At 36.2% G+C, this 20,851-nt stretch overlaps 2 protein-coding genes and 1 non-coding gene across 3 annotated transcripts; 1 reads left to right on the forward strand and 2 right to left on the reverse strand.

The window, feature by feature from the left end:
- Positions 1-3,730: 3,730 nt before the first annotated feature.
- Positions 3,731-4,195, reverse strand: LOC115695231 (uncharacterized). The gene has a single exon (XM_030622310.1). The coding sequence runs from the start codon at positions 4,193-4,195 to the stop codon at positions 3,731-3,733; it is 465 nt and encodes a 154-aa protein (XP_030478170.1).
- An 8,167-nt stretch (positions 4,196-12,362) lies between these two features.
- Positions 12,363-13,010, reverse strand: LOC115695237 (uncharacterized). The gene has a single exon (XM_061106279.1). It carries the CDS (start codon positions 13,008-13,010, stop codon positions 12,363-12,365), a length of 648 nt encoding a protein of 215 aa, XP_060962262.1.
- A 1,063-nt stretch (positions 13,011-14,073) lies between these two features.
- On the forward strand, positions 14,074-14,180 carry LOC115703313 (small nucleolar RNA R71). The gene has a single exon (XR_004009088.1). It is a non-coding gene; the product is annotated as a small nucleolar RNA R71 (small nucleolar RNA).
- Positions 14,181-20,851: the final 6,671 nt, after the last annotated feature.

The raw sequence follows: 20,851 nt of genomic DNA on the forward strand, positions 1-20,851 counted from the left end.
TTGGAGGAGCAGTGAGATGGGCTTGGCAAGGATTGTACATATTGCGGCAGTGCAGCCTGGAGGGTTTCGGTCTTTCAGCATTTTGAGCTATATTTTGTAGTTGTCTTGTAGTTTGTAGAAAAATATTATGTAACTTTATATATACAATACATGTATTTTCAACAAGTGGTTTTACACTCGGGATACCAATTTACGAGGTTATATAAATATAATATAATTAGATTATTTTCAAATTAGCAAGTTTTAAAATTCAGGCATTACATCAGATCTCTAGTCTAGGCATCTAGGAAACAAAAGGGCTTATGAAAAACTACTCTCGATCAAATAACAAATCCAGCACCAGAGGGGCAAGATCAAAATCTTTGATGGTTAGAGCTTTGACACCCATTTTCAGATATAACATAATCCATTTGGGGTCACCAACAACTCTATTGTTGTGAAAATTATGTACGCAAGTATACGTAGTCACACAAGTAATAAAGTGATAAGTAAGATTGTCTCCACACTATTTGCAAACAAAATATGATGTAAAACCAACTAATTACAACTTAAAGTAAGAGGAAAAAATATGAAAATAGTTGAGCAATGATTCAAATTTAAAATGGCAGTAATTAAACTTGCTAAAATTAATGCTACTAATGCTAGAGAATTACTTGCAAGAAGTGTGATATGGTAAAAAAATGGCTTGAATAGCTATTCCCCTCTAGTCAGGTTTTTCTCCCAGTTGTTACAGCATCGGTTCAACATTACTCCAGCATTTTTTGCACAGAGATAATAAAAATTCTTCTAGGCTTTTGAGAATTTTCCAAAACTCACAATTTAAGTTCTACCATCTATATTCACATATTCCTATATCAAACCAGATTGCAAAACACTAATTAAGCATCAATTCTTATGTTATGCAAGATAAATGAAATATTCCTATTCCACTTACAAAGAAAAACCTACATCTAGGATTTTTCTTGCTCCATTCAAGTTTAACTACTAGATCTAGCCCTTCTGGAACAAGATCTAGCTTAGCAAATTGTTATTCATGGCCAAGAAATAACAATCAAATAAAATGAAAAGCTCACTTGAATGAACAAAGGAAAAAATACTAAAATAAGCTAAAAAATTAATCATACCCAACATAGAAGTTCATAGTCATTCAAGCCTCAAAAGTCTAGCTATTATTCAAACACAATAACAACAATTAAACTAACATAATTATTTCAGTACACACAATTACAATAACATTTAAACTAGATTAATTAAACTAAGGAAAAAGAGATACTCCCTCAATAATTGGGCTCTCCACCACCGGAGTCCCTTTCTTTGTCATCACCGGGACACCAAGGTTCAAGGATTTCCTCCAGGAAAGCTGGGAATGCAGCTGTTGCTCTATGCTAGTTGTGGTGAAGAGCTCGCATCATCCATGTATCTCGCTCCCTCTCGTAGGTCCAATGAGAATGCAGGCGCTCACACATTTGCGACTACCGCTGGAGCATTTGTTGTTGCAAGGTCTCTTGCTTGGCCAACCTCTCATTCATTGGGTCACTCAAAGTGGAGGCTGAAATAGTGGATGTGGTGGTACGTTTCGGGGCACGAGCAGGCCCAAAACTAACCACTCCTTTTCTTGGGATAGTTTCCTCTTCAGACATCATCGGCACACCGACCCATCTACACATCTATGTATTTAGGCATGGGAAGAACATTGATTTTCTTGCCTTTCACAATGTAATAGAGCATCCATATTCTTTCCCGACTCACCGTGGAGTCATGTGAAGTAGGTAGCACAGTGGATTGAACGAAATTATGTGGACATTGGATGTCGTGCTTATGATCAGTCTGTTTGAAGCGAAACACCCCATGTTCATCTATGTCCCACTCCGCTTCTGGCTTTGCAAACTCGGGCACAATATCATGCATCAGCTCATCAGTGAGCTTGCTACTACCTTTGGAGAACTCACAAGTCACATTTTGAAGTAGGAAGAAATTATTGATCGCTTTGTCAGAGAATTTCACCTTGAATTCTCGCACTGTAATATCTACTGGCCATTCATTCGCCAGAAAATTTGCATTCAACTCCTTGACTACTTGACAAACCGCTGAAGCAGGATCTTCACACAATTCCAACAATTTTCTCTTTTTTTATATTCTCTATCAACCATGGAGGCATGCTTCCAAAGTTATCGTCTCCCACTATCATTCCCCGCTCTATGTAGTATTCCTTGTAGCGAACCGAGTCACGATATTTTGCTTCAGCTGCTTCTGAAATAAATTTTCTCGCTTCCCATGCATCCTTGCGTGGAGGTTTATGAGCACACTGCCTGATTTTAAGCATTTTGTCCTCTGATTTCAGAAAAATTTAGCCCATGATTCTTTCTCAACACAGTCCCAAATCACACCAATGCAACTCATAGATTAAGACACACCCAATACTAATCCACCACAACAACTATTCAGAACTCAGCAGTCAAAAATTAATTATCAAGTATTCTTTTCACCCAAATAAATTTTAAACAGTACTTCAACAAACTAGAAAATGGTCTGGCTTGGCCAAAATTTGTGGAGTCTGATTCCTTGGCTCTCCTTAACTTGCTGCTGAGTTATGAACTTTCCTCCGTGAGTGGCTTCGGGTGGAGCTATTGGGCTGAGCTTGGTGCTTGATATGAAAATGGTGCTGTACAGTTTCTCGCAGCTGGTGAGGTAGTGTAAGATGGCAGAAATGGGGCTGTTGATGGTGGCCAAAGGTTGGAAACAGACGGTGATTTGTGGTTGCTAGTTATTGGTGTGCGAAGGTGGACTGTGGTGTTTCGTGGTGATGGTGATTCAGGTTAGGGACTGATGGCATTGAAGCTTCGTGTTGGGTTTTAGGAGTGGGGTAAATGGTGACTCTATGTGCAAAATGGGGTGGATTGATGGTGGTTGATGTTTCAGACTGTGATGAGGAGGATGGTGGTTCGTGGTGTTGTGCGGGTATGGAAGAAGAAGGTGGTTGATGGCAACGATCGGAGATGGTTGGGATGGTGGTTCGACTAGGGTTGATTTGCTGAGAGTAATGGTTGATTTGGGGTTTTTTTTAAGTAAAGAAAAAATAAAATGCAAATAAAATAAAATAAAAATAGAACTTATAAAATAAAAATGAAATAAAATATGTATTTATTTATAATAATGTATATTGATATATGCTATATATATTTATGTAAGTACTAATAATATATATATTGTTTTTCAGACCTCTGCATCAATGAGACTGATCTTCAAACTCCAGTATTTTTATTAAAATCCCAGTACTCCCAGTAGTTACAGCTTTACTACAATATTGCTTTAGCAATTCATTTTTTTATCCATCACTGCTTCAAAATGCTGAAGCGATGCTGATGCAATACAGTAACAAGTGGGACTTACGACTTTAGCACACAAATCCGCTTCACACCATATTGCAGCAGCCTAGTTTTTTTTCTGTCATTCCATACCTTGCTCCTGCAATAAAAATTATCACATCATTGCAAAAATTCATTAGTAACTAAGGAAATTGAAATCATATATATGTAATTATATAGGTATGTATATATTTATATATATATTTTTTTTCTTTTTTTTTTCCTTTTTTTTTTCAAGGGGTGGCATACTCCAAACTTGTTACATAACATATATATATATATAACTAGATGTAGTCTTGTTCCTCTGCTCCCGGATTGCCCAAATGTGATACACTAAAGCCATGGCAACCCGATGTCCTTCTTCCTCAAGCCTCTTCTAATGTGATGGAGGTCTTTGCTCGATCAACCTCCCCTCCAATATAGTATTTTAGTCGCTGCCCATTCACTTTAAATATCCTCCCGGACTGTTCATTCTTGACATTCATAGCTCCAAAAGGGTACACCTTGACGATGGTGAATGGTCCCGACCAACGAGACTTTAACTTTCTCGAAAACAACTTCAGCCTTGAATTGAATAAAACTTGCAGCCCCTCTTCAAATACTTTGTGTTGAATCCTCTTGTCATGCCATCTCTTGGTTTTCTCCTTGTACAACTTGATATTTTCATAGGAGAAAAACCTCATCTCTTCAAGCTCATTTAGTTGCAGCATTCGGGCTTCTCCAACAACTTGGAGACCAAAATTCAGCTTCTTTATAGCCCAAAAAGCTTTGTGTTCCAGCTCTACCGGCAAGTGACAAGCCTTCCCATACACCAATCGATATGGAGACATACCCAAAGGTGTTTTATATGCTGTTCGGTAAGCCCAAAGAAAGTCATCTAGCCTTTGAGACCAATCCTTGCGACTAGGATTAACGAATTTTTCAAGTACACCCTTAATCTCTCAGTTAGAAAGTTCAGCTTGCCCGTTGGTTTGAGGATGATAAGCAGTGGCAATCTTGTGTTTGACATTGTATTTAGATAACAAGGCAACAAGAATTTTATTCACAAAATGAGTACCTTCATCGGTTATTAATGCCCGTGGTGTTCCAAAGCGAGTGAAAACTTGCTTTTGGAGGAACTTCATCACCATATTTGAATCATTAGTGGGACTTGCTACTGCTTCAACCCATTTAGAGACATAATCCACCGCCAACAAGATGTATAGATTGCCATAAGATGGTGGAAACGGCCCCATGAAATCAATTCCCCAAACATCAAAAAGTTCCACTTCAAGAATGCAATTCAATGGCATTTCATTCCTTGCTGGAATATTGCCAACTCTTTGGCAACGATCACAACTTCTTGCAAAATCATGAGCATCGTTGAAAATGGAAGGCCAATAGTACCCTGATTGGAACACTTTTGCGGCTGTTCTTTGTCCACCATAGGGAGATGAATGACAATGCTCTAGGATGCTTGCAACTTCCTCTTCCGGCACACAACGTCGCATTATTCGATCTACACACTGCCTGTACAAGAAAGGCTCATCCTAATAGTAGAATCTTACATCATGAAAGAATTTTTTTAGTTGCTGCCTATTCAAATCAGGAGGCTGCAATACACTCACTAAGTAATTTACAAAATTAGCATACCAAGGAGTGTTTGCTTGAGCTACAACAAGCAGCTGCTCATCCAGAAAAGTTTTTTGAATTTGCATTTCGGCTTCCTTTTCACCACCTGTTTCCAACTGAGATAAGTGGTCAGCCACTTGGTTCTCCGTCCCTTTTCTATCTCTAATTTCTAAATCAAACTCTCGAAGAAGTAACACCCAAAAAATGAGTCTTGGCTTCGCATCTTTCTTGGCAACTAAATATTTGATGGCTGAATGGTCAGTGTTGACAATCACCTTCGTTCCCACAAGATAAGATCGCAATTTGTCAAAAGCAAATACTACAACTAGCAACTCCTTTTCGATGGTTGAAAAATGAATTTGAACATCGATGAGAGTCTTGCTTGCATAGTAAATTGTTAGGCTATTTTTAGCCTAAGTTTCGGGTCACATTTTATAGTTGTTTTTCTACTTTATTATTATTTTTGGAATAGAATTACGCTTTTATTCTTTGGTTTCAGGTTTTGACACTTGGAATGCATAAATTGGATAAATTTAGGAAAATAGTGACCTATAAAATAGAGAAAATTTTGAAAGAAAATAAAGCTAAAACTTTAAGCCTGAATTCGACTATATTCTGATCATATTTTACAAACTGTCAAAACATAAAAGTTTTAGATCTCTTTTTTATCTTTCTAAAACATCTTGAATCTGCTTATTTGGAGTATGGATGAGAAAGTTATGACCATTTTACTGAGAGGTCAAAGTAGAAAAATGGGTCCAATGGTTGCGGTAAGACTTTTGGCCGCCGCAGCGGGGGACTACAGAAAGCCCATTTTTTCACAATTCTACAGCCGCCGCGACAAGGATATTGGTCGCTGTGGTGCCGACTTCATACAAGTCAAGGATAACTTCATCTTTTCTCATTTTTTGACTGAAAAACTCAATTTAATGAAAGGGGGTCGCGAATTATAGAGGGGAGATGTGACAATCAATAGTCTCGTGATCCGTAAAGGGAAATACCGGGTAAGCTGTGCAATCCCTCATTGCCTGGGGAAGGTCAATTGGGATGATTCTGAGACTGTATAGGTATGGGACTACACAGTTGAAGAGAGCTTAAATGGATTGATTGGTACTACCTATATCAACAAGGTGCATCTTATTTTTCGGTAGCCCATCTCGAAAGAACTCCACAGTTAAGCGTGCTTGACCTGGGGCAATTTCAGGATGGGTGACCTCCTGGGAAGTTTTCCCAGGAAGCGTGGGAGTGAGGACAAAGCACGCTAGAAACACTTGTGTTGGTCTGTAGGGCCAGTCATCAGTCCATGAAGCAGCCAGAGTGACGTACTCGTGTATCAGAGCCATTATTCTGTGGGTGTAAGGTCCTAATGGAGGCTTGAAGCGGGGACAGTACAGGAGACCATATGGAACCCTAGAAACACAAGAAGAAGGCTCTTAGAGCGAGCATGGGCGATCCGTGACAATCTTCCATCTAGTTTCTTTCTCTTCTCTTGTTTTTTTATGTATTTATTTGTATTTAGTTTAATTATGGATTTGATTATGAGCTAAATTCTCTATTTAGGGATTTCATGGATTTTAACTGAGATTATTCTATAGATTTATGTTATTTGATTGTTCTTTCTTTCTCTATTATGGTGATTTATTCATATTTGTGCTTATTACATGTGTTTGATTTTCCACCTTATGCATGATTTATGATCTCAATACAAAATTTAAAAAGTGAGTACTGAGAATGCTCTAAATGAATAGACATGGGTTTTGATGTGAAACGAGAGTATTTACATAGCTTATGTGAATTTTAGATTATTGTTTAATACAAATTGTATGTTGTTCTATCTCAGAGATGCAGTAGTTGGCATGCAATTTAGGACCTTTATGATTTGAAAAGAGTTTAGATTAATTTATAATCTGTCATCACATATGAGGAAGAAGAATAATTAATTAGTGTTAACAATCGGGTAATCAAAGCAATTGAAATCATCTCCCTAATTTCACATCCATTGTTAAACATTTTATTTATTTGTTTTATTTAATTTTGCTTAGTTTATTTAGTTCAAAATTAATTTATTCAATTGCCAAATAGAAACAAGAATTTAATTGATTGGTACTTGACTACAGTCCTCGTGGGAACGATCTCAGTTACCTGAGTATTACTTGTAAAAACGATACGTATACTTGCGTGTTGGATTTATCACAACAAGTTTTTGGCACCGTTGCCAGGGACTGTTTTAGTTAATATCAATATAGTTGAATTCTATTCTAATTTGGTTTTTTTGTTTTAATTTTACTAATGTTTTACTTATGTGTTTGACCTGCAAGGTAAATCGAAATGCTATACCTTGATAATTTTGTCCAGCAACACAATGAGCCATTCTATTCTGCTTGGCGGAGATTTAAGGAGCTCAAAGGGAGATGTTATCCCAATTTCTCAAGTGGTTTTTTTATTCTATTCTTTTACAATGGACTTAATGATGAAACAAAAAGTTGGGTGGATTATGGAGCAGAGATAACTGGAGAGCCTTTGTTAAGGAGAGGTCATGAAGCAATAAATCTGTTGAATGATATGGCAGATTTTGATTACGATTGGCATTGGGATCCATCACTTCAAGGTTGGAGTCTCCAATACCCTCCTTATTTTCCAAACTCACCCCAACCAATTGAAAAAGAGGAGAATATACAATCACTTCCAGAAGAGATTAATCGCTTGGCGGACATGGTAAAAGCTCTATGTGATAATTTAAAGGGGCATGATTCAAAGAGTTTTAAGGATAATAACTTAAATAACGAAAGTTATGAGAGTTGTTTGACTATAGCAGAAGCACCATTAGATGAACATATAGAAGAGATTGAGCCTATAATTGAAGAGAAAGAATCCTTTGAAGTGGCTAAAAATCTGGGTACATTGGATGCTTGCTCAGCAAATGATGATCTCAATTAGGTGAATGAAGAAACATCCATCCTCAATTATCAAGTTATTGAAGATCAAATCACAATCAAAGATGTGGATGGTCATGAGGATACTGAACAACCAATTGAGAGGTTATTTGAGGAAAGTGAAAAAGAGGTGTCATTGGTGGCTGAAGAATCACATGTAGTTGTTGATTTGAGGTCTTCAACGTCACTATATTATGAACAACCAATGGACCCTTATTTTCCACTAATACCACATTCTCCATATTGTATTCTCTACGAGTTATCAACGGTTTCTCCCTAACCTCATCATCGAAAGTCTTGTGTTGTTAGTTTGGCTTTTGGTTCAAACTCATTACATGCCAAGCTTGAGGGCATTTTTAAAAACAACTTTCAAGTTGTCCAGCATGACGTTTATTATGGGCGTCAACCACTTGTTGATGTGGCATGAACCTAAGGTAAGTTCTCTTCTCTTTAAATTTTTATTTCATATTAGGGACAATGTGAAATTTTAAGTTTGGGGGAAGGGCTTAATTTTATTTTTCATTTTTTAGTTTTATTTGTTTTAGTTGTTAATTAAGCTAATGTCAATTTTTCTGCTGTTGTTATTTGTGGAATAGAATGAAATTTTAAACCGTGTGCTTGATTTTTTTTACTCTTTGAATTAATTTGGAGGCTTGTGAAAATTTTGTATTTATGTAAATTGTCAATAGTTGGATTGTATCATAATTATTTTACTTTGGTTTGTGGTAAGATTGATTGAATAGGATAGAACTTGCATGATTTTTTTTTAGGCGAAATCGTTGATAATGCTTGTTTGGAAAATGATGAGGCAATTTTTTTTTTTGGATCGCTTGGGCCTTTCAAGCTTATCTTTATCTTTATTATCCCTAGTTTGCCTATTTGAGCTTAGCCTGTTCAAATGTTTTTAGCCACTTTATGAGACTAACTTTGAATCCACTTGCAATTCTCTATCCTTGTCCCTTGAATTACACCATAAGCTTAGAAATAAGTTTGGAGGAGATGAATTGTGTGTGGATGAAATTATTATTTAAAGTGGGTGATTGGGACAATGTGTTAATTGTAAAAGTATTTTTCAACATCACTAATGTTATTTATGTTCTGAAAAAAATGACGATTAAAAAAATAGGAAAAAAGAGGAAAGGAAAAAATGTTGAATAAATAAAGTGATGTTGGAACTAAGAGTTGTAAAATTCTCAATCATTAAAATTTTTGGGCACAATTTGCGATATTTAATTTATTGTGGGTGCTTGATGGTTTATAGTGTGCTTATGGTATAATATGGCCTAAATAACTTCTCATCTACCTATTACCTAAGCCAATACATTACAACCTTGAAAGTCCTTTTGATTCTGAACAAGAATTATTGACATTAGTAGAGAGAGGTAAGTCATGCAAGCATATTGATCATTGGCTTGTGAAAAGTTAGAAAGAGTATAATTGATATGATGTTTTTCAATTATTGAAGTTAATTTGCATCTTTACATTATTTTTTTAAAGTAAGCATCCGAATTAATTTTAAAGTTTTGGGATTGAAATTCTGGTTTAAATAATTGATCGAAGTTTCACAGGTTGCAGCAGCGGTTTGATTGTCTGAAGGCTTAGTTAATTGTGTGCTAGTTTGTGTTTTTTTTCTTTGTCTTAGTTTTTAGTCTTACTCCAGGGCGAGTAAGGATTTAGTTTGGGGAAATTTGTTAGGCTATTTTTAGCCTAAGTTTCAGGTCACATTTTATAGTTGTTTTCTTCTTTATTATTATTTTTGGAATAGAATTACGCTTGTTTTCTTTGGTTTCAGGTTTTGACACTTTTAATGAATAAATTGGATAAATTTTGAAAAATAGTGATCTATAAAATAGAGAAAATTTTGGAAGAAAATAAAGCTGAAACTTCAATCCTAAATTTGACTATGTTCTGATCATATTTTAGAAAAAAATCAAAACATAAAAGTTTTAGGTCCCTTTTTAATCTTTTCAACGCATCTTGAATCAGCTAATTTGGAGTTTGTATGAGAAAGTTATGACCATTTTACTAAGAGAGGTCGAAGCAGAAAAAAAATGGGCCCAGTGGCCGCGGCGAGGCTTTTGGCCGACGCGGCGGGGGACTACAGAAAACCCATTTTTTCCCTTTTCTATAGCCGCCGCAGCAAGGATATTGGCCACTGCAGCACCTACTTCATACATGTCAAGGATAACTTCGTCTTTTCTCATTTTTGGGCTGAAAAACTCTATTTAATGAATGGAGGTCGTGAATTATAGAGGGGAGACCATACAGAACCCTAGAAACACAAGAAGAAGGCTCTTGGAGTGAGCATGGGCGATCTGCGACAATTCTCCATCTAGTTTCTTTCTCTTCTCTTGATTTCTTATCTTTTTATTTGTGTTTAGTTTTATTTAATTATTGATTTGATTATGAGCTAAATTCTCTATTTAGGGATTTGATGGATTTCGACTGAGATTATTCTATAGATTAATGCTATTTGATTGTTCTTTCTTTCTCTATTATGGTGATGTATTCATATTTGTGCTTATTACATGTTTGATTTTCTACCTTATGCATGATTTATGATCTCAATACAAAATCTGAAAAGTGAGTACTAAGAATGCTCTAAATGAATAGACATGGGTTTTGATGTGAAACGAGAGTATTCACATAGCTTATGTGACTTTTAAATTATTGCTTAATGCAAATTGTATGTTGTTCTATCTCTGAGATGCAGTAGCTGGCATGCAATTTAGGACCTTTATGATCTGAAAAGAGTTTAGATTAATTTATAATCTGTCATCACATAAGAGGAAGAAGTGTTAACAATCGGTAATCAAAGCAATTGAAATCATCTCCCTAATTTCACATCCATTGTTAAACATTTTATTTATTTGTTTTATTTAATTTTATTTAGTTTATTTAGTTCAAAATTAATTTATTCGATTGCCAAATAGAAACAAGAATTTATTTGATTGGTACTTAACTACAGTCCTCATGGGAACGATCTCACTTACCTGAGTATTACTTGTTAAAATGATATGTATACTTGCGTGTTGGATTTATCACAACATAAATAGAATAAAAAATCTTTCCTCTTCGCTGCCAAAGTACTACACCAATGGCAAAATTACTAGCATCACACATCAACTCAAATGGCAAAGTCCAATTCGAAGCTACAATAATTGGGGCCATCACCATTGCCTTTTTCAAAGTCACAAAAGCATTATTACATTCTTTGGTGAACTCAAATGGTCGGTTTTGTTCCAACAACGAACAAAGAGGCTTTGAAATCTTTAAAAAATCCTTCGTGAACCTTCTATAGAACCCCGCATGTCCAAGAAAGCTTCTAATATCCTTGACCGTGGTAGGAGGCGGTAGCTTTTCAATGACTTCTAACTTAGCCTTGTCCACCTCAATACCCTTGTGAGAAATCTTGTGACCCAAAACTATGCCTTCTTTTACCATAAAGTGGCATTTCTCCCAATTCAACACTAAATTTGTTTCTTCACACCTCTTCAACACTTTCTCCAAGTTAGCTAAACAAGTGTCAAAAGATTCCCCAAATACTAAAAAATCATCCATGAAGATCTCAAGAATGCTCTCTGCCATATCTGAAAAAATTGCCATCATGCACCTTTGGGAAGTGGCGGGAGCGTTGCATAGTCCAAATAGCATCCTCCTAAAGGCAAAGGTGCCATATGGACAAGTGAAGGTTATTTTTTCTTGGTCCTCCGACGCTGTAGAAATTTGATTGTATCCCAAATAACCATGAAGAAAGCAATAAAACTCTTTACCCGCCAAACGATCCAACATTTGGTCAATAAATGGCAGCAGGAAATGATCCTTCCTAGTGCATTATTTAGCTTCCGATAGTCCATGCACACTGTCCAACCAGTCACGGTTCTAGTAGGGATCAATTCATTATTATTGTTGGCCACCACCGTGATTCCTCATTTCTTAGGCACACATTGAACATGGCTGACCCATTAATTATCTAAAATCGGGTAACACAATACTATAATCCAGCCACTTTATTACCTCTTTTCGAATAACTTCCTTCATGACAGGATTCAACCCCTATTGATGCTCAATGGAATTACTACAACTCGCTTCTAAGATTATCTTGTGTGTGTAAATCATTGGACTAATGCCTTTTATGTTTGCCATAGTCCACCCAATTGCTCTTTTATGTTTCTTCAACACTTCCAGCAATAAACCTTCAGCTCCAGCTTCTAACCACACTGAAATAATTACTGGCAGTGTTTTATTCTCCCCCAAGCAGGTGTATTTTAGGTGACTCAGCAAGGGTTTCAACTCTAGCTTTGGTGGTTCTTGGATGGAAGGTTTTGGAGGCTTGAAATTGCTTTCCTTCAACTCTAAAGACTCAAAAGGTCTCTTGAATTTAGGGAAAGGTTGTATTGGCTCTACCTAAGCAACTTGGGTTTCTTCATTGTCACTCAAAGCTTCAAGCTCTTCAAGTTATCAACCTTTCATCTTTCCACACTTCCTTGTGAAAACTTTCAGCCACAATAGAATCAATTACACTCAAACAGGAGCATTCTTCAATCTCATTCGGGAATCTCATAGCATTAAACACATTAAAAGTGACTTTTTGATCATTCACTCTCATAGTGAGTTCCCCATTTTTCACATCAATCAAGGTTCTTCCGGTAGCAAGGAATAGCCACTCAAAAATAATAGGAACTTCTCTATCAACCTTATAGTCAGGGATAATGAAATCAATCAGAAAAATGAACTTATCCACTTTCACCACCACATCTTCAATTTTCCCCTCCGGATGAGCCATGGAACGATCCTCTATTTGCAAAGTGACGGTGGTTGGCCTTGCTTCTCTATTTCCCAACTTCCTAAAAATAGACATAGGCATGAGATTAATACTAGCTCCCAAATCACAAAGAGCTCTTCCAACATCTTGACCCCCAATAGAAATTAGAATTGTAAAGCTGCCCGGATCTTTTAATTTAGGTGGAATTTTACTTTTCAACGTGGCACTACAAACCTCTGTCAAAGCAACAGTTTCAAACTCGCCAAGCCTCCTTTTCTTTGTCCAAATGTCTTTCAAAAACTTTACATAGGTTGGCATTTGCTCCAAAGCTTCCATTAATGGTATATTGATGTGGAGCTACTTTAGAACATCAAGAAATCTCTGGAATTGACCATCGTCTTGTTGCTTCTTGAATCGTTAAGGAGAAGGTGGAGGTGGCTTTTGTAAATGCTTTTCTGCAGTTGAATGCTGATCATATGCTGTAACTACTGGGGGAATTTCAGCAGCTGAAATTGCTAGTTTTTTTTTGTTTCCCCCTCTTTTTGGATTGAAGAGGGCTCCAACTGCCTTTTGTTACAGCCATATTTGACACCAGAATTTTCCCACTTCTCAAGGTTACCACTTTGCAATGCTATTTTCCATCTCTTCTAGGATTTTCGGTGCCACTAAGCAAAGTTCCTTGTGGTTTATTCTTCAAATTATTAGCCAATTGCCCCAAATGAATTTGAAGATTCTGAAGAGAGACTGTCTGGTTTTGAATTACAGTGTCATTCTTGGCCATATAGTCCCTCAATAAACTCTCCAAGAAACTTGTTTGAGAGATTTGAGATTGGTGTGGCTGTTGAGGTCCTCGTTGTTGAGAAAATCCTAGTGGAAATGTTTGTTTTCCTTGTGCTTGTGCTCCACTTGAACTTTCCCCTTGACCTCCCCATGAAAAATTTGGATGATGCTTCCATGCTGGATTGTAGGAGTTTGAGTATGGATTGTTGTTGCGGTTGAAATTTTGATTACCCATATAGCAAACCAAAGCTGGATTTGAAGGGAAATTCTCAAAGGTATGCCCATCACCACAATACACACAAGAAATTTCTGCCCTTTGAATGGCAGCAGCTGGTTGTACACCTCCTCCCATATTCATGCTCTTCAAAATGTTGGTCATTGAGGCCATTTGAACGGTTAGAGCGGTCAAAGCATCTACTTCAAGAACACCCGCTACATTTCGGCTTGTAGGAGCTCTATTAGTTGACCATTGATAGTTGTTGCTAGCTATCCTTTCCAAAATCTTAAAAGCTTCATTGTAAACTTGGAAAGAATGGCTCAATTAGCTGAAGCGTCCAACACCATCCGAGAGGCTGCATTGAGACCATTATAAAATGTCTCTAGTTGGATACAATGGGGAATACCATGGTGTGGACACTTCCTCAACAACTCCTTAAATCTTTCCCATGCTTCACTAGTGGTCTCATCTTCCGATTTTTGAAAGAACATGATCTCACTTCGAAACTTTGCATTTCTTGATGGAGGAAAATACTTTCTCAAAAAATTTTCAACCAAGTCATTCCATGTTGTCACCGAATCAGGAGAAAGAGTATTAAGCCATGCTCTAGCCCGATCCCTCAAGCAAAATGGGAACAACTTCAACCTTAAAGCCTTTTAACTTACTCCTTGTAGCTTGAAATAGTCATTCACCTCTAAAAATGAGCGAATATGGAGGTGAAGATCTTTCGTTGGCAACCCACTAAATTGACCAACTGTTTGGAGCATTTGAAACATGACGGGCTTGAGCTTAAATTGAGGTGTTTGGATTTCGGGTCTCACAATACCCGAATTAAGCTCGTTCAACATAGGGGCTGCATACTCTCTTATTGCTCAGGCTCTATCATCGGCCAAAATAATAGGATTGACACCATTATGAGCACCCCCAACTTTAAACCCATCGGCCAAATTACAACATTTTTTAGTCTTTTGTTCCTTTCTCCTTTGTCTAAAAATGCGTTCAATTTTGGGGTCAATAGGAGCAAGTTCAAGGTCTTCTTCTTCTTCGTTCGTGCAATAATTTACACCTGAAAAAGAAAAATTCAGCGCACCAAAATAGGATTAAAACCTCAAACTAGAAAATAAATTGTAAAATTGTTGATACTACACAATTTTTAGTTTCAATCCCTAGTAACGGTGCCAAAAACTTGTTGTGAAAATTATGTACTCAAGTATACGTAGTCACACAAGTAATAAAGTGATAAGTAAGATCGTCTCCACAGGAATTGCAAACAAAATATGATGTAAAACCAACTAATTACAACTTAAAGTAAGAGGGAAAAATATGAAAATGGTTGAGCAATGATTCAAAATTAAAATGACAGTGATTAAACTTGCTAAAATTAATGCTACTAATACTAGAAAATTGCTTGCAAGAAGTGTGATATGGTAAAAAAAAAATGCTTGAATAGCTATTCCCCTCTAGTTAGGTTTTTCTCCTAGTTGTTACAGCATCGATTCAGCGTTACTCCAGCATTCTTGCACAGAGATAATAGAAATTCTTCTAGGCTTATGAGAATTTTCCAAAACTCACAATTTAAGTTCTACCATCTATATTCACATATTCTTATATCAAACCAGATTTCAGAATACTAATTAAGCATCAATTCTTAAGTTATGCAAGGTAAATGAAATATTCCTATTGCACTTACAAAGAAAGACCTACATCTAGGATTTCTCTTGCTCCATTCAAGTTTAACTACTAGATCTAGCCCTTAAGGAACAAGATCTAGCTTAGAAAATTGTTATTCATGGCCAAGAAATAACAATCAAATAAAATGAAAAGCTCACTTGAATGAACAGAGGCAAAAATGCTAAAATAAGCTTAAAAATTAATCATACCCAACATAGAAGTTCATAACCATTCAAACCTCAAAAATCAAGCTCATATGCAAGTAGGAAATTAAAATCCAAAGTAAAAAATATTCCTCCATGGCTGCTGCCCTTTGTTCATAATTAACATAGTTTTTAATATCCAAGTACAAGAAACAAGAAAAGAGAAGAGAAGAAAGAAAAATAATAAATGAGAGTAAAAGAAAATCAAACACAAAGCTTGGTTCTCCTCTCTTTCCTCCCTCTGCTGTATTTTTCTTCTGCAATTACTTCTCTTTCAAAAATGGCAGCTGCTCACGTTAGAGAGAAGATGGTGTGTACTTGACTTTCTTTTCTTTTTGTTGTTCGGTCCATAGGGTACAAAAATGACACCCTAAAAACAGAATCCCAAATCTTTTGCACTTTGGCCAACTAGGTTTAGTCCTCCTCCTAGACATCATCCAGCTGGTCTAATTTTTAGTAACAAACATGCTCCTGTTGATGTGGACAGCTAAATTTCGTGTTTTCACGTCACTACCAGAATGTTGAATTCGTTTCAGCATTGCTTCAGTAATGCTTCAGCAATTTGTCCCAATTTCAGCTTTTGTTCCCACTTCATCCTTGCTTCCTTTTCTTTTTCCTAACAATTTAATTCTTCTTTTTCAACAACAAACAAGCACATTTAATTAGAAAAAACACAACTAACAATATCAATTTTTACAAGACTTAAAAGTTAGCTTACTAAATAGAAAATGAAACTAAAACTAACTAAAATTAAGCAAACAAACACATTTTCACTACTCTTCTCACAATAATTTCAGTTTAAAAGCATAAAAATAACTCTATACCATAGAGTTATCATCTATCAAGTCTATTCTTAATCAAATCCATGCCTCTTCTCTTGTTAGACAAAGTGAAAAATTTTCCCACAATCCTTAAGTCCATCCCTCCAATAGAGTCAAGGAAATCATTAGGAAGTTGAGTATCATGAGAAGAGATCTGAGCACCACCAATTTTATCATTCTAGTCCGAGACACAGTTCAGGTTTGCCAACAAGAACCAGGAAGAAGAAAAGTCAATAACCTCCAGGGACAAGTGCTTCCAAAACTCCATTCTATTACTACGAACAAAAGGGCATACACAAACCCCTAACCAAGCAACACCATGCAAAATATTAGAGAATTTGGCCATGATAATCGACAAATTGGACCTAAAAATTTCCACACCAATCCCAACTTTCCAGCAAAGGAACAATCCACCAACCAAACCAACAACATCCTTAACCACGACACAAAAAAACCATATTCATTGCCATATATGATTCATCTGAGGCACATTCAATTTAGTTTTCATAAGATAAAAGATGTCAGAATCTTCACCATGAACCGAACCCCTAAGGGCCTTAACTGCTAAGGATTTCCCCAAACCCAAGAAGTTCCAAGACACCGCCTGCATGAGGTATTGGGGGGAACAATAAGGCTCGCTTCCTCGGTTACATGAAAATCCTCCTTCCCAATAATATCATTATGAATAATCCTACCATTTCAATATTAGCATCTATTAAAAGGGAATCAAACTAGAGGACTCTAAAATATGTTCACCTGTAGGAAGCTCATTTTCAGATGGTATTTGATATTCGCTGAGACATACTCACTCTCCTCAAAGAGACCATTGTCTTGTTCTAGTGCCATCAAAATTTTAGATTTATTTGACTTTCTTTTCGACTTACGGGGTCTATCATTTTCTTGAAATCGCTACTCCTCCAAATCCATACTTGGAATAAGATTACACGACTCCCCTACCTCTGTAGGACTTGGCGAACCTCTTCTCTTTTTACTCATTCCACCAAAAAAAATGATAGGATTAACATAGGGGGAACCATTATTTTCTCCATTAAAACCAACCATCGGAACATGAACATCATTAGAGATAGCACTCCTTTCAGGAAACACATCATTTACTCATCCCTCTTCGAACCCACAGAGGTGCAATTTAGATTATCGCCCTGGAAGATGAGACTTTTCTCAAGGGGATTTTAATTTTTGCGCTTAGAACCAATTTGTAAATTCTCGGGTTTAGTCAGACCCCCAAAAATGGGTTTTTTGGTATCCCTTTAGGGACCGTCATCCTGTGGGATTCATACTTCCTTGCCTTATTGGGCTTAGGTCTTGGTCCATAAGAAGTAGAGGCCCCAATCATTTTAAGAAGATTAGAGGGGTTACGGGTACCTTTGGATTGGGTCAGATCAATTGGGTCACTATTGAAGACTTTAAAAGGATTGCTTACCAGGAATGGTCAACCCATCAGAAATAGGAATGTTGGGTTAGGTTGTGTTGGAAATTATTTTACCAGGATCTTAGATCTACTCACAAGTATGTTGATTAACACCCTAAATATGAACTTTCTAAAAACGATGAAATAAACACATATAAAGTTTAGGAAACCTTACATTGGGTGCAGCGGAATAATATGACTCCTTCCGTTCAGATATCTAGCCCTTGATTCCTTTCTGTAGCAGAGCATTATCAATATCTGAACCTCGATCTCTTTCTCTGATTCTTTAGTGCTGAAACTCCTTCTTACTGAAAGTCTTTCTTCACGATCTTCCTCACTATGGTTGAGGTATCACTTGCTGTGTGTGGGCACTACTCATACACTAAGAATTTCGAAATTTAAGAGGGAACAAAGAGAGAGGGAGTGGTCGGCCAGATAGGGAGAGAGAAGGCTCAGGTTTTTCTCTGAATCAGAAGTGTAATTTTCCTGAAGCCTTCACTATCTATTTATAGCATTCCACTAGGGTTAGGTTTGAATTATTTGGCATTAAAATAATGAAAATATCAGTTTAAATTGCCTACAAAAGTGGTTGGCCATGCTTAGTGGATTTGGGCCTTACTTTTTGCAATTTTGCAGTTTTATCTTTTCTGCATCTGATTTTCTCAAAAACGCCAATTTTCTAATTCAACCATTTAAATGTCAATTTCTAACTATTTAATAACTATAAGTAATTATTAAATAATATTGTCATTTATCATATTTATTAATTGAACCATACAAAGTATCATAATTAACAAATATGCCCCTAACAACTCTTTCTTTACAATTTCACCCTTACTTAGTGAAAATTTCACAAATAGACATAGTCTAATTTGAGAATTATAATTGATTAATCAAAACCAATTACATGAGTCTTACAAGCAATATTATCTCAACTAGTGCGGGGACCATGGGTCTATATAACCGAGCTTCCAATAAGTAGATCAAGAATTTAGCACTAAAATTCACTAACTTATTAATTCTTCGTTGAATCCACGGATAGAACTTAGAATTGCACTCTCAGTATATAGAATGCTCTATATGTTCCACCATATAGACACATCATTAGTTATCCATTGTTATAATCCTAATTTGATTAATGTTCCTCTATATGAATGATCTACACTGTAAAGGGATTAAATTACCGTTACACCCTACAATGTATTTTATCCTTAAAACACTTGACCCCGTATAAATGATATTTCAGCTTATGTGAAATGAGTACTCCACCATTTATGTTCGTTTGGTCAAGCTCGAAGGAGATCATCCTTTGCTTACTATTCGCCAGATAGAAGCTATAGATTCCATGTTTATGTTAGTGCTCCCACTCAATTGCACTACCGTGTTCCCAAAATGTACGTATCACCCTGACCTAAAAGTAGGCCTAACTAACAAATTAAGGAACACGAATAGCCTTTCAAGATTGAGCTTAATCATAACAAGATTAAGAACATTTGATCTAGGATCAACTAGGCGATATTGACTTGAATAAATATTACGGTAAGTTTAATAAATCTAAGTCAAAGTTCAATATCGGTCCCTTCCGATGCATACTCCATGCATCCAACCTGAGCTTTATTTTAACCAATGCTCTGGAAAGAACATAGCACTTCTCCAAATTCAAGTAAACTCTGTTGTAGATTATCATATCAGTAAAACCCTATGTCTGATAAATCTAGGAAACTTTATTCACATAGTCATGTTTACTTTCCAATGTGTTGACAACACAATAAACAGGATCAAGTATGTGAAAAGGGTTTCAGATGAATTCATACATTATGTACATATAATCATGAAATAAATCATGTGAACCATGCAACATTAAATGTTATTTCTGATCTATATTAATAAGTAAATCTGATTATATTGAAATGAGTTTTATTTAGGGCATAAAACCCAACAAACTCCCACTTTCACTAATATAAAACAAAATGTGCATTTCAAATAATCTCAACACCTTGATATACAAATCAAGTGTAGTAGTAGTAAACTCCTCGTAATAGGATCTGAAAGGTTGAATTAACCACAACCTTTTCTCCACCATTACTCTTCCTTTAATCACAAAATCATTGATAATGTGAAATTCCTCTCTATATGTCTACTCTCTTGGGATACTGGATTCTATACTTTTGGCAACTACTTTTGGTTAATAGGGAAATAACACTAGTTGTTTAGGCAATTTGGAATGGTGCCAAAAATGTATAGAACTTTCCTTAGACTGAATAAGTACCTTTCCTGTAACTTTAACATTCAGTCCCTTTCTGGTAGACCTAGAGACTTCAGATAGGTTTTTACACTTCTCCAAAATCACTATTCCACCCCCAGAGTAACCACCATCTTATCAGAAAGATTTTCTAGCACAAAGGCAAATTTCGAAATCTGATGTGGTGTAGTCTAAGAGTTTTAAACACACTCTTATAGACTAACATATAGTTCCTCTTCTTAACCTTAGAATTTACTTGATTGTTCTTCCAATGTTCTTCTCCTGGAGTAATCTGATACCTACTCATTACTCCCACTCAACAGCAGGTGTCTGGTCTAAGGCATACAAAAGCATATCTAAGACCTCTCACTGTTGATTTAAGAAATTCTTTCATGGCTTTATCTTTTCTGGAATAGTTGAGACTTTTCCTTAGATAAATAAAATCTATGCCTAAGAAGTTGTGAAGCTTCTATAGATTGCCATTAGAAAGAAAATGCTTCAGCATCTTACTAAAGTAAGTTGCTTGCATTAGAGTAAGTAATTACCAGGTATACCACAAGCCATAGGTTTAGATAAACTCAAACCTATAATACTAGGAACAGGAAGTTTTGTTAAGTCCATTGAATAGACTTATAAACAAAAATTTCCTTTTATGTCCTTGTAATAGAAAACTTTAGGTTATTCCATGTGAATGGATTAAACCATAGTTCTATTGGATTTTCTTCTTAGTTTCTTATCTTGACAAACCATTACTTGTTTTAACTCACAATGGATTTTAATCACTAGTGTCTCCCAAGTCATAAGAAGGTGAGTT

Source organism: Cannabis sativa, chromosome X, assembly GCF_029168945.1.
Source record: "Cannabis sativa cultivar Pink pepper isolate KNU-18-1 chromosome X, ASM2916894v1, whole genome shotgun sequence".
Lineage (NCBI taxonomy): Eukaryota > Viridiplantae > Streptophyta > Magnoliopsida > Rosales > Cannabaceae > Cannabis > Cannabis sativa.